Source organism: Synchiropus splendidus, chromosome 11 (genome assembly GCF_027744825.2).
Source record: "Synchiropus splendidus isolate RoL2022-P1 chromosome 11, RoL_Sspl_1.0, whole genome shotgun sequence".
Classification (NCBI taxonomy): Eukaryota; Metazoa; Chordata; class Actinopteri; order Syngnathiformes; family Callionymidae; genus Synchiropus; species Synchiropus splendidus.
The window spans coordinates 7,747,083-7,760,070 of record NC_071344.1 but is presented as its reverse complement, the minus strand read 5'-3'; the positions used below and the strand labels follow the sequence as shown (position 1 = coordinate 7,760,070).

At 42.2% G+C, this 12,988-nt stretch overlaps 1 protein-coding gene across 5 annotated transcripts in view; it reads left to right on the top strand.

Annotated features, from left to right (window-relative positions):
• drp2 (dystrophin related protein 2) overlaps nucleotides 1-12,988 on the top strand; it is a 200,856-nt gene that overhangs the window by 128,256 nt on the left and 59,612 nt on the right. For 4 of the 5 annotated variants that reach the window (XM_053878677.1, XM_053878672.1, XM_053878674.1 and 1 more), the window contains 4 exons: nucleotides 306-465; nucleotides 11,649-11,769; nucleotides 12,157-12,268; nucleotides 12,676-12,832. In XM_053878677.1, coding sequence (XP_053734652.1) covers nucleotides 306-465; nucleotides 11,649-11,769; nucleotides 12,157-12,268; nucleotides 12,676-12,832 — 550 coding nt within the window. The remainder of the gene's footprint in view (nucleotides 1-305; nucleotides 466-11,648; nucleotides 11,770-12,156; nucleotides 12,269-12,675; nucleotides 12,833-12,988) is intronic. The other variant, XM_053878675.1, reaches the window with a different exon arrangement.

Genomic DNA, 12,988 nt, shown 5'->3' with positions numbered 1-12,988 from the left:
TGTGGAGACAATGGAAAGACTGAAGGCTCGTGATAACCTGCAAAACCCACTGCAGTCCTACATTCCATCTGTAAACTTCCCATTGCGAGCGTGGAAAAATATATATGGAAGGATTTGTTGGACTTCATTTTTCAAATATATAAATGAACGTGTCTGTTAAAGTATATATTCATGACACGAGCTGTTCTCAGCGAAGCAAAGGAACTGCTGCAGAACGTGTGCTGTTCTTCTCCGCTCTTCTTGCTGTTGTCTATCTAGTTTATTTTCCCTGACTGCTGTTTCCACCGTTTGTTTGTGTGTGCCAGCAGGGTGCGACTCGAGGCCTTCTCGGACAACAGCGGGAAGCTTCAGCTTTCTCTTCAGGAAATCATAGAATGGCTGACAGCGAAAGACGAGGAGCTCTCGGAGCAGCTGCCCATAGGTGGAGACGTCGGTGCCGTCCAGCATCAGAGGGAGTTCCACCAGGTGAGACAAAACTCATCTTATTTTATGACTAAGTACGTTGGGTGCTTTCCACACTCTGCTCAGAAGATCCGGGCTCGTATCATTTAAAGTATTCTTCCATTTATGCTCTAATAAAACGCTGGTAATCAACAGAACCGTAGAGGAAACATGTACAATAACTATACAATTGCTTGTACAGCTTTGATAGTGCTGCTCACTCCCACAATCGACTTGTACTTGAATTGTCCTTGATGCTGACTGTAGGTCTGTTGTCGCTTTGAACTGATTCCTGTACATGAGTGAATGAATACATATCAACAACTTACTTTAACAAAGACTGAAATATCAAATCTTTGGAACTTTTAAGGCTGACACTGGCAAGAGATAATCTTTTAGAGGAAGAAGATACACGATCCAAGTCCTTCTTCTTGGTTTCTTCGAGGAAGGTGTCCAGTTCATGTGGAAGTACTCATTTAAGCAATTGCATATTCAGTAGAGATTGAGAGCTCGCCAACAAATTCCGAGTAAATCTGCGATCTGCACTAAATTTTATCAGGTTAAATGTTACGCTTTTGTCAGGGTGAGACATTTCCTGGGCTGTATTATTATTGGATGAATATGGATAGAATGTTTACGCACACAGGATGTCAATTACTCCTGAATATAACGTTCATTTTATGGATTCATCCGTCATACCAGCTGCACCATCTTTACACACTCAAAAAAAAAAACAGTATTATTCAAAGCAGCTCCAGAAACAAATCAAGGAAGAGCAAGGTCAGAGTTTATTTCACCGTCACCAAGGATCATTTTAGCCAGTCCAAGCCAGAAATCCACTGGAGGGAATAAAACATTTGGATCCAGCGCTGAGTTCAGGGGCACGGAAGGCTGATAAAGAGCTGGAAAAGCAAGGGATTAAGAGCTGTGGAATTACTGTAGGTGGCGAAGTGGGCGTGAGGAACCAGGTGAGAGCTGAGATTAGGTGCAGCCAATGAAAAGGTCTTTATTCGAGGGTGGTTGTTACTATATTGTCACCATTAAACAAAGATGTCTACTAACGCTATCTATTCAAAAACATTAAAGTTTAAATCTACTTTAACCTTGATACCGAGTTGGATTAAGAGAGCTGGAGCTGTTTCACTGCTTAGTGCCCTTTTCCACTTCTAAAACTCAGATCTGTTTATATTTAACAGAAGCGTGAAATGCATTGAAGGGTTCTCAGGGTCAGCTGCTGCGTGATGCTTGTGATTTAGGGGGTTAGGAGGGATGCTTCACTGACAGTGAGACACACAAGTGGAAGTGGTGAAATCTGCAAAAAAACTCATACGTACAGAGTGTCAAAATAATATACACACTCATCGGGAAAAGAAAAATGTACACACGCGTACTGTAGGATGTTTGAAAGCCAATTCATGTGCAGGAATTGTACTCTGGCTAAAACTACCCAAGTAGTAGTTTGTGGCTCACATTAATATCTGTAAGCCAATGGCTACCTCTTTGCGCACTTGTTGTAACTTCACTTTTCCTGATGTGTGTACTGTATATGTCATTTCAGCTGACTCTGCATATGGAACAAGTGTGGAGTTTAATTATACCAACTAAGCTACTGTTGACTAACTAAGTTAGTGCTTTCAATTCCAACATAAGGCCATGTGGCAAACAAATGAAACTAAAGAAAATGCCACCACTCTTAATGGCCCACTGGCCCTCCATATGTGTGTATCGTATTCCCTCACCAGCACAATAATGATGCGGAATCATCTGCCGGAGCAGCAGCAGCTGCTGTCGCACCTCTAAATCAGGACAGCTGTTGTTGGGTTATCTTTTGGAATATTGATAAGATTGTTGTAATCTCTGCAACCTGTTCCACGAGCTCATCCATAACCAAATATGTCACCTGAGAGACAACACTGGCGGTTCATAACGTTCTGGTTACAGTGGCGTGCGGTGAGGTTCATTACTGGTGAGCCACTGACCTCAGTCAAACTGTGTGTGTGTGTATATATATATATATATATATATATATATATATATATATATATATATATATATATAGCACTGCTGGTGTTGTCAGGTTTTTTAATGCAGGAAGGTAACTGCTTCTCAGCTCTGGACATTGATGGAGACTTTTAAAAATATCCCCTGTGGGTTCCACTGTGCTTGAGATTTGACTCTTGACAATGAGACCTGCGAGAGCACGAAATCAAAGACGTATAACAGCAGTCTGGATCGGCTGGTGGTCAGGGGTCAAATTAAGCTCATTTACTGTCAGCGCTCATCCTTTTGGATCATGCACACATGCTGCCCTCTTTCAAAACTCACAATCTCTGCAGGCTTTCTAAAAGGCCACAGGTGCAAAAAAACATAGCTTTGTTTTGTATTGATCACAGAGCTTGTTTTTCTGACCAATATTTTTATCCAATCACGAGGTCAGACGGGTGTGGCGCGGCTTTAAAGCTGCCATTTACAGTAGATTTGATCTATTACTTCACGCCGTTTATTCCTTTAAATGGGTCAAAACGCCACAAACTTTCGCCAAGTTATTATTGCTTTATCAGAAAAGGTTACATTGACCCATCAAGCATGTTTGAAAACAATTGATTTTGACCAAAAATACTGCGCAAATGGTTTTAAAACCACCAGAAAAGAAGTGACTACATAAAGCCGACTATAATATTCTTTATAGATAAAAGTAGTAGATGTACATTCATCTAAATATGTTAGGGTGTGACTCAATATTACAAAGGTTTGTGTCCTGGGACTGTTGGTCCTCCTTACAGTTTCCCAGAACCAGTCCCCGCCGGAGGATTGGTTTTGCTTTGAGTCTCTCCTATGAGGCCAAACCTGAAAGAGTCAAGCTACCTTGTGGAGGAACTAATATTAGCTGCTTCTATATGTGATCTTGTTCTTTCACTCGTGACCGGGCTTCTGAGGGTGTGGACACCTGTAAAGGTCTTTACTCCTTCTTCTCCATAGTGGACTGATAAAATGATATAATAAATAAATAAAAGTACCAAAAATATCTGTCCACACAATCATTTGTTAAAAGGATTTGTCTAAATAAACAGCACAAATGAACCAGAAACAAAACACAGGAGCGAATTGTTTTGTTCTACTAGCTGCCGAATGGATTGAAACATAGAGTGAAAAGTCTCTTATAAACAAAACAGTCGACAATAGATGTATAATATAACTACACTCATATCTCAGTTTCATAATTAATTCATTTTCTGTAATCTTTTTTGTTCAATAAATTGCAGCTTTTATGATAGTCCTGTCGTATATTATACACAAATACAGTACGTGCCATTGCTTTGCTGTTTTCATTGTTAAACACTGCACATGCTGTACAACAGACCGACCAATGGCATGGCAGCCTGTCTTGCTATTGATTCCATCTCACCTGATTCTCTGGGGAATTTGTTTCACATTCAATCAGTAGGGCTGCTCTGCTGGAGTAGTTATAGACACGTGACGTTGTCACTGAGAAGAACTGCCAAGATATAAATTCACACACTGCGTGATGTGGAGTTGCATTGAAGTCAGTTGGAAAATTAAGTTGGTGATTTATTTATGTATTAGCTTTAATTGTTGCATGATTGTTGTGTGGTAGTACTTGATATTGGTCTTGGTCTTGAGACCGGCCTCAAGACCACCATTTTAGAGTCTTGGTCTTCCAATATCTTGGTCTCATCTTGGTCTTGATTTCCAAATATCTTGGTCTCATCTTGGTCTTGATCTCCAAATATCTTGGTCTCATCTTGGTCTTGATCTCCAAATATCTTGGTCTCATCTTGGTCTTGATCTCCAAATATCTTGGTCTCATCTTGGTCTTGATCTCCAAATATCTTGGTCTAGTCTCGGTCTTGATCTCCCAATATCTTGGTCTCATCTTAGTTTTGATCTCCAAATATCTTGGTCTCATCTTGGTCTTGATCTCTCAATATCTTGGTCTAGTCTCGGTCTTTGTCTCCCAATATCTTGGTCTCATCTTGGTCTTGATCTCCAAATATCTTGGTCTAGTCTCGGTCTTGATCCCCCAATATCTTGGTCTCATCTTGGTCTTGATCTCCAAATATCTTGGTCTCATCTTGGTCTTGATCTCCAAATAGCTTGGTCTCATCTTGGTCTTGATCTCCAAATATCTTGGTCTCATCTTGGTCTTGATCTCCAAATATCTTGGTCTCATCTTGGTCTTGATCTCCAAATATCTTGGTCTCATCTTGGTCTTGATCTCCAAATATCTTGGTCTCATCTTGGTCTTGATCTCCAAGTATCTTGGTCTAGTCTCGGTCTTGATCTCCCAATATCTTGGTCTCATCTTGGTTTTGATCTCCAAATATCTTGGTATAGTCTCGGTCTTGAGCTCCAAATATCTTGGTATAGTCTTGGTCTCGGTTGGTGTGGTCTTGACTACAGCACTACATGATTGATACTTATTTTATTTCAGTATTAGATGTGTTTTACATCTGTGTCTTTACACAACTGCACTGTTATTTTATATTTTGTCATATGTAATTTTGGAACGGTGGCTGGTTCTAATCTATATCCAGGCACTGACATCCAATCATAGAGAAATAAAGTCTGTAATGAACACTGAAGAACCAAGGTGACGCAGGGGCTTGAAGTAACTCCACAGCTTTTCAGAGACACTGTACAAAGTTGAAGAACAGGGTAACCCAGAGGTTGCTTCTGTGACAAAAGAAACTTTGGATACTTTAAATATTTGAAGGTATGTATTGAAGTTGGCACCAGTCATGACATTCAACAAGTGCAACAGACAGTTCTGTAAAGAGAACCTACCCACACAAAACCCATGTCTCACAATCAAACACTCTTTGTGTACTGTTGGAACTATAAATCTATCATGGTGACTGCTTCTAATAAACCTCTGAACTTTGAAGTATCTATTTTTTATAGGGCTAGAAATCCTTAGAGGAGCAACAGTCACAGGAACATGCCACTCCTGCCTGTGACAACTGCTCTCCCATTGGTGATCCATAATCCAGCGAAGAGACTTTTTATATATGCCGGACAGCGTTGGCGCTTGATTGAACCAAGAATAAAAAGAGGTGTATATTGCTTTTTAATTAACCCGTGTTCGCTCTTAGCCATAGCCATGAGGATGCTCTTCTCTAATGAAGCCAAAAGCCTCCAAGAATCCTTTCAAAGCTTCTTTCAAATGAGCGAGAAAAAAAAATCTATAGACTGTTAAAGGCGCAGAGATGTGCAGGAGAAACATGAGCTGAGGCCAGATGTTAATTTTCTTCACCTGTAAAGAGCAGGTAATTACATCATTTTCATTGTGCGTCTGCAATCCAAAGACTAATGATATTCTATTGTAGTTGTGAAATTGCGGATCCGGTCAACAATGCAGGTCAAAAGCAGAAAAAAACAGAATGAAATCCTTGGTGTATTTTATTTATACAGTCGTGTGGCTTTATTTTATTGTATCTGTTGCCTTGGACATCTCTTTCTGGTGAATTCTGTGCCGACCTTGTGAAGCCGCATGGGTGACCTGGAGCTGAAAGGCTCCTCCCATCAGAGGAGTCAAGATTATTGCACTGATCCGTGTAATATAATGGCCCCCTACTATTCTAATTTCAGGTGTTTTCAGATGGACACCAGCTGCCACTTGGTGATTCTCAAGTGCTGGTTCAGGTTTTTTTCTGCCCTACTCAGCCGCTTCTTTGCACTTGGATAAAGGCGGAGAGTTCAAAGTCCAGCTCAGAAGTATAGAGACTTGCACCTCAGCGCTAGGCTTAATGCGAGCTAGCAAGTATGGGTCGGTTGAAAACACATTTAAAAATAACGATGTAACGGGAAGAAAAACAAGCTTGTCAGCTAGTTATATATTCTCTGACTGAAGTTGAGGGTTGGTCCATTGGGTTCCTCAGAGTGTGTCTTGTTGGAGCAGTTGACCACCAGCTTGTAGATTCTGCCCATTGAAAAAGTTCACCCATTTCTGCGCACGAGTTGCCACAAATCTGTCAAGTGAAATACAATACCTGTCCAATAAGATGTGTGCTTTGCACCAGGTTTCTCCTATCAGCAGCCACTGTGCTGTCCAGCTCTGCCCGGTGACAAGCTTTTTTCTCTTACATCAACAACTCATTTGCTTTTAAATGTTCTATCAGGAGTTTTGTGTTTTTTGTCACTAGGAAATTCAGAGTTTGTACTAAATGTATGACTCTGGATTACCTTTGCTGGCTTCCTGTCCACCTCAGACCTGACATAAGTGAGCCGCATGATGCCTATCATTTTCTCAACTTTATTTATGCCTCTTTTATGCTTCGGCTTAAAACATCATCTGGCTGAAGGCGAGTTTCCTTTGCTTTGAAGAAGACGTCCGATCAGACGAGTTTAAGACTTCTTTATGCAGTTATTTACATCCATCTCTGTTGGTGATTCTTTCCGGTAGCATGCTTCAACAGAAGGTGTGGCAGCTCGAGTCACATTTCTGTCTCTGTATCGGCATCTTCTCAGTCCAGCTGTGTCTTTTGCTTTTTTGTCATGGCTAGCAGTGAACATAGGGTAGTTAAAAAGCAATCTAGACCTCTTTAATTCTTTGCTGGCTCAGTCAAAACCATACTGAGGCTGTTCATCCATTGACAAAGGCTCTTCTCTGTATTGCTGATAATCACTTGTGGGGCAACAAAGGAAGCCATGGATGTGTTGGAGAATAGGTCTTTAAACGTCCTTGTAAGATCCAGTATCTCTTCAAAGTTCCATCGGTCACAGGGAGGCTTGCTTGTCTGTGCGGCTGTACCTCTTCAGTTTGTCGTCTAACAAGAATAAAGCAGTTTATTAGAAGGACTCTGCACTGTACATTATAAAGCTACTTGTGCACTCATTAGTTTTGAAGATACAAGTCACACGTGGGCATTTTCTTTTCATAATAGGAACTAAAGATAACCTTAGTTGTAGTTTTTTTCTTCTGCAACTACAAAAGCTTCCTTTTTGTGCTCGAGTGTGCTGTTCTTTAAGCTCTCCATCCTTGCAGCTACATTTATTCAAAACCCTTTCTTTTGTAACTCAGCCATTTACATTGTATGACTGACATGGAAAACACTTCAGTAGCTGCCTTATACCTATATATAAGCACTATACGTTGTCCATTACTGTCAGAGCACGAGCTAAGGTCTCACTGATAGCTGAAGCATTTGGTCGAATAAAAGCAAGGAAAATACATCAAATAACAACAAAGAAATATGAGGTTTTTTTTCAATGAAATATTTCACTTTGATATCACTATTTCAGAAGGCTATATCTTGAAAACTGTTAAAGATGAAGGCATGTTGTAGATGAGAAGAATCTGCAGTGTGACCCAAAGTTTGGGATGGAAGTAAATTCACTCTTGTTTAATTTGTGTATGATGAAGTCACCTGCCGGCGGCCATAGTGAATTACATAACTTTACAGATGTTTATCTGATCCGGTGGTGATACCCTTCCTCTCAAGCGACAGTCATTTACCATGGTCATTTACGGTGGGTTACCACTGCTTGGATTGGAGTTGATCACATTTCTATTCCAATGTGGTCCGGTGCTGTTAAAGGTGTATAGTTACTACTCAAAATATAAGGAATTGGCAAACAAGATGGTAGCAATAGACTTAATGCTCGTTTTGGAACAGCCCATCCTCTCTCAACCCACTTACTACTAACAAAACAACCAACGTTATTGCGGGCCACCGGACACACAGGCATTGGCGACTGGGTTGCACGTGTCTGCTAGAGTGCTTCCTTCTGACTGCACACACGTACTGTAGTAGGATCAATACCATGGCAAATCAGTATGCAGACACGCCGTTATAGTGTCCGCTTATTCACAAGGTGTCAAATCGCAACTATTTCCAGGGACTTATTCCAAGTGTCCACTGTTGACACTGATGTCAGAACTTCCATGGACAAGTAGCCTGCATGACTGAAACACATGACATTTGTGGTGCTGTATGTGCAGTGTGAGTGAGACAAGTAACTTTTCAGAGTGAAAAAAGCACCACTCCATCCTCAGTGTTTCTCTTGCGTGAGGCGCTGCCCACAGCCTCAGGAAATGCCGGAGAAGCCAAACCACGTGCTTCAATTGAAAGCCTCAGAAGGCTGACTTTGACGTCACCCTGGAGCTAAGTCAGCCGGGCACATGTTTATGGAGTTTGTTCCTGAAGTAACCGTCCAGTGTGACTCACAAAGCACTTCATGATTTCCCAATTTACAGGTGATTTTGCACTCACAATAGACACTGTATAGTTGATTTAATTTGATGCCAATACAGCAGAAGCTATATCGACACAGAGTCTCGAGAAGAACTGCATCCCTAGGCTCAATAAAGGGGCTCCAATGTTCTGCTGGCGGTAACTTGTAAAGCTTAAGAGCTTGTTGCTGTGACCTCACAGACAGATGAGGAAATAAGACTGCATTTATTGAACTTCTTAATCCACAGAAACGGTCAGGACTGGTGTCACATGTCAGTGCCACTGTATGTAAAGGCTGAAGTGATTCCTTTGTTTTTCACAAGTAATTACAGGGCATTACGGTTTAAGATGCTCCTGTCTTGCACACGAGGACTGCGCACTGTTATGTAGATCCTTGTGAGTAATATATTCCGGTTATGCGATGGCTGCTTCCTCTCATCAGTGTCCCATTTTTGGAACGTTGGGATTTCTAATGTGCCGTGCTGCGAGTGCGTGCCCGCTCTCAAACTTTTCTGACAAAGCGGAGAGAAATTGCCTCCCAGATTTCTATGGAGAATTAGAGCATTTTACCAAATGTGAATTATTGATCTTAAGTGGATTTATTCGTCTCTGTGTGATGAGATCACTGCGCGCCGCTGCTCGTGTGAGAGAGGCTGTGGTGTGTTTTTATATTTATATGAGGGGATTTGCTATGAGATCCTGCTGATTGTTTCAGTGGCATTTAAACGCCTTTCATGGTGAAAAAAGCTGGATCAACAGCGTCCTCTGTCCTGAGTGGGATCCAGTCATCTTTAGATGATCTCATTGAAATCAGTTCCTTTCCCAGTTTTTTTTCTTCATATTTCATGCATAATGTGTCTTAATCTGATCTGAAGGGCTTTGCGCTTAATGTCCTGTCAACCAAAAGATGAAGCCTCTGAGTGTGAAATTTAGCCGGAATTAAAGTTTTTTATGTGACAGCTGGCTTTGGAAATTCTTTGCTCAGCGTCACTTCGGGCAGTAAAACAGCTAAAGAGTGAGATCGAGAGAATATAGGGCTGGAGAAGATGAAAGTGAAGAGAAAATGGAAAAAAAAAAGCCAGTTAATGGTGGGATTTTTTGATTGTGAGAGGGTTGGGAAGACAAAGGATTCTTATCGCGCTTCACACATGTTGCTGTGTTTGCTCAGCATCAACTCATGTTTGCTTTTATTTCAGTGGGCGGTCTTCTCCCTGCTATCAGGGGCTTTCAGAACCTGCTGGGTTTTGTTCCTGAAGTGCACTGAAACATAGCCACCGCTGCACTATACAAAGCTCATAATTCTAGCTTGTTAAAATAATAATCTTTTCATGCAGTAAGAGGATTGCGTATGTCGTACATTTCTTTGAAGAAAGATCCCGCCCATTAATTCACTCCTCTCCAGTATGTTTTATTGAGGACAAAGATTAGTGTCAGAGTCTGACGTGAGTTGACGTACAAGCTCTCTTTGAGGCTCAGGGGAAGGTCGGAGCAGCGTGTGTGTCTTGTCGCACCAAGTTCCTCATCAGTGATCAGCATCCAGGGTGCTGCTGAACAAAAAGAGCCGGGGCTGGAGCTCTACAGCTAATTGGCTTCTTGGTGTGACCGATTCTGACTGGGAATCCCTGTAGACGTGTTCCCTGGTCGAGCCCAAGGCGCCCTGATCAAGCAGAATACCACACAGTCACATGCATGTTGAGGTCCTTCAGATCTGGACCAACATTTCGATGTCATGTCATGCGCTGGCAGTTGAAAATAATGATCATTTTAGTTTTATTTGGATCAAATTAAACATCACAGCCACTTCTCAGGTGGTGGAGGTTGCCGGTACGGTTCATGGGATCATGTTTGGTGAGCATTCAGTGTGTGTTTGCCTCCTTCCTGGTTTATTTATTTGTTTATTTATTTATTCATTCATTTATTTTTTGTATGTGTTCTCTATTAGTAAGGGGGGAATCCAAACATGGCACTGCGTTTTATCACACCTGAGTTTAATACCTTGCGGTCACACCTGTTCTCATTCAGGCAACACTTAAATAAAAAGATTATAAAGCCATTTTGAAAGCTCTGGAACTCCAGTGGACCATGGTGGGAGCCTTTATTCACAAATGGGGAAAACATGGTGGACCTTCCCAGGAGTGACTAAAATGACCCCCACCCCAGCAGTCATCAATGACATCACTACAACACCCCAAGAACTGACTTGCCTCAGTGAAGGTCACTGTCCTTGTGTCCACAGTAAGAAAGAGACTGGCAAAAGAAAAAAAAAACTTGGCAGACAACTGCTAAACAAAGAAGAACATTGAAACTTGTCTTATTTTTGCCAAAAGCATTGCGTATAACTTCTGGGAAAATACTCTGTGGACCAACAAGACAGAAGTTGAACTTTTTGGAGGGTATGAGTCTCATTAGATCAGGCGTAAAAGCTACACGGCGTTTCAGAAAAGAACATTGTACTGAAGCAACAGTAAAAGTAAGTATGGCAGCGGCAAGTTTGATGGTCTGCGGTTGTTTGGTACTTTGGGGAACAAAAGCCTGTCTGATAGTGGCCTCGAGATGAAGCAGTTCCTCAGAGTTCCTCAGCAGGATGATAAGCCAAAACACACCTGCGAGTGCATCTCAAAAAGCCTGGTGAGAAACAAGACTTTGGAGTCCTGATCTGAAACCTATTGAGAGCTTGACCTGAAGGGTCTAAATTCCACATTCTCTAAGACTCATTGCAAGCTATTACAGAGGTGTCACATTGAGCCATTCGGATTAGGAATTTGTTTCCTAATTATTTTCTCTTTACTTGAGTTGTCTTTGAGTGATATTTTAAATAGGTTTAACAATCTAAAACATTTATAAGAAATCGGGGACAAACTCATTTTAGCACCCACATGTTTGAAGGGTTCATTTCTCATGTCTCAGCAGTTGCATCACATGCTGTGTCATTATGTAACTGTGGGTTATGGAAGGAAGTTGATGGTGAAGTAGATTTCTAAACCCGTTGCTCTCCTTATCCTCTTCCACTAGGCCTTCATGGAGGACGTCAAGTCTCGTGGGCCCTTCATCTACTCTGTGTTGGAGTCAGCACAAGCCTTCCTGGCTCAGCATCCCTTCCAGGAACCGGAGGAGACGCTGGCCGATGGGAAAGGTCTGCTTCCCTTCTTCATATATCAGCCGCGAAACAGCACCCACCGCTCTCTTTGTCCATATGTGTAGTTGCACATGCAGGAGACATTCATCAGCAGTTGTTATCAAGGAGGCTGTCACGGCGAGTTTTTGGGCAATATACAAGTTGGGACCAATTAGCTTTACTGCACCTGCTCCACAGGAGCAGTGATGGAGGATTGTGCTCTACAACGTTCAGCTGCAGGGAATCTCCGAGCCATTTACTCGCATCGTCCTCCTTCATTCCTCCATCTCCTCCAAGAGGCTACTTTCAATCATTCAGTCTCAGCCTTCCACTTTGATTCTCTCTTCCCTCATTCACTCCAGTTCACCTTTAACCTCGATGCTCTTACTCCACTGCCGCTCTCAGAGGTCTCACCCCGACGGCGAATCCTGAACGTAAGCCGCTCTGTATGGAAGCAGGCGAATGTGACCAGTGACCTGTGGGAGAAGCTGACGGCGCGCTGTGTGGATCGACAAAGGTCAGTCACCGTCGTCCTGTTTTTGCTAGATATAAACATGAGGTGACCCGTTTCTTGCACATGGAGAGTTGAAGGTTGTTTTGAATTGTCTCGTACATGTACATTTTGTGGAAATGCAGAGCAGGGCGCAATCAATTTGTCAAAATCCTGCTGAAATTAAAGATGCAAATTTAATTAAGGTGAGTATGAGTGAGCGTTTTTTTGACCTGTGAAAAGCAATAAATGACAACTAAACCTGCATGATTAATCACAGAAACTATCTCATTGTTTTTGCAAATGTGAATCCAGAAGCATATCGACTCCGTGGCGGTGAAATGTTCCACCATTCATTTTCATGAAAGGGCATTTTTCGGCTGTTTGTGTTGGTGATAATTGAAATGAATTCCACTGAGAATGATTCCCACCAGGCACATGGAGAGGACTCTGGAGCGTCTGCTTCAGATCCAAGCAGCGATGGAGGAGCTGGCGGTGGCCCTGGAGCAGGCGGAGGGGGTGAGAGACGCGTGGGAGCCCGTGGGAGATCTCTTCATTGACTCGCTGCAGGACCATATAGATGCCACGAAGGTACACAACCAGGCTAAGTGTTGATGCAAATACGTTATCTTGGCTCTCCGAGATCATTCATCTTACAGGTGGGCCGACCTAATTCTCTCCTTAGAGATAAGTCCTGCAGCTTAGCTGGAGAGAAACGTGGCGGCCACCCAGCTCTACGAAAAACAT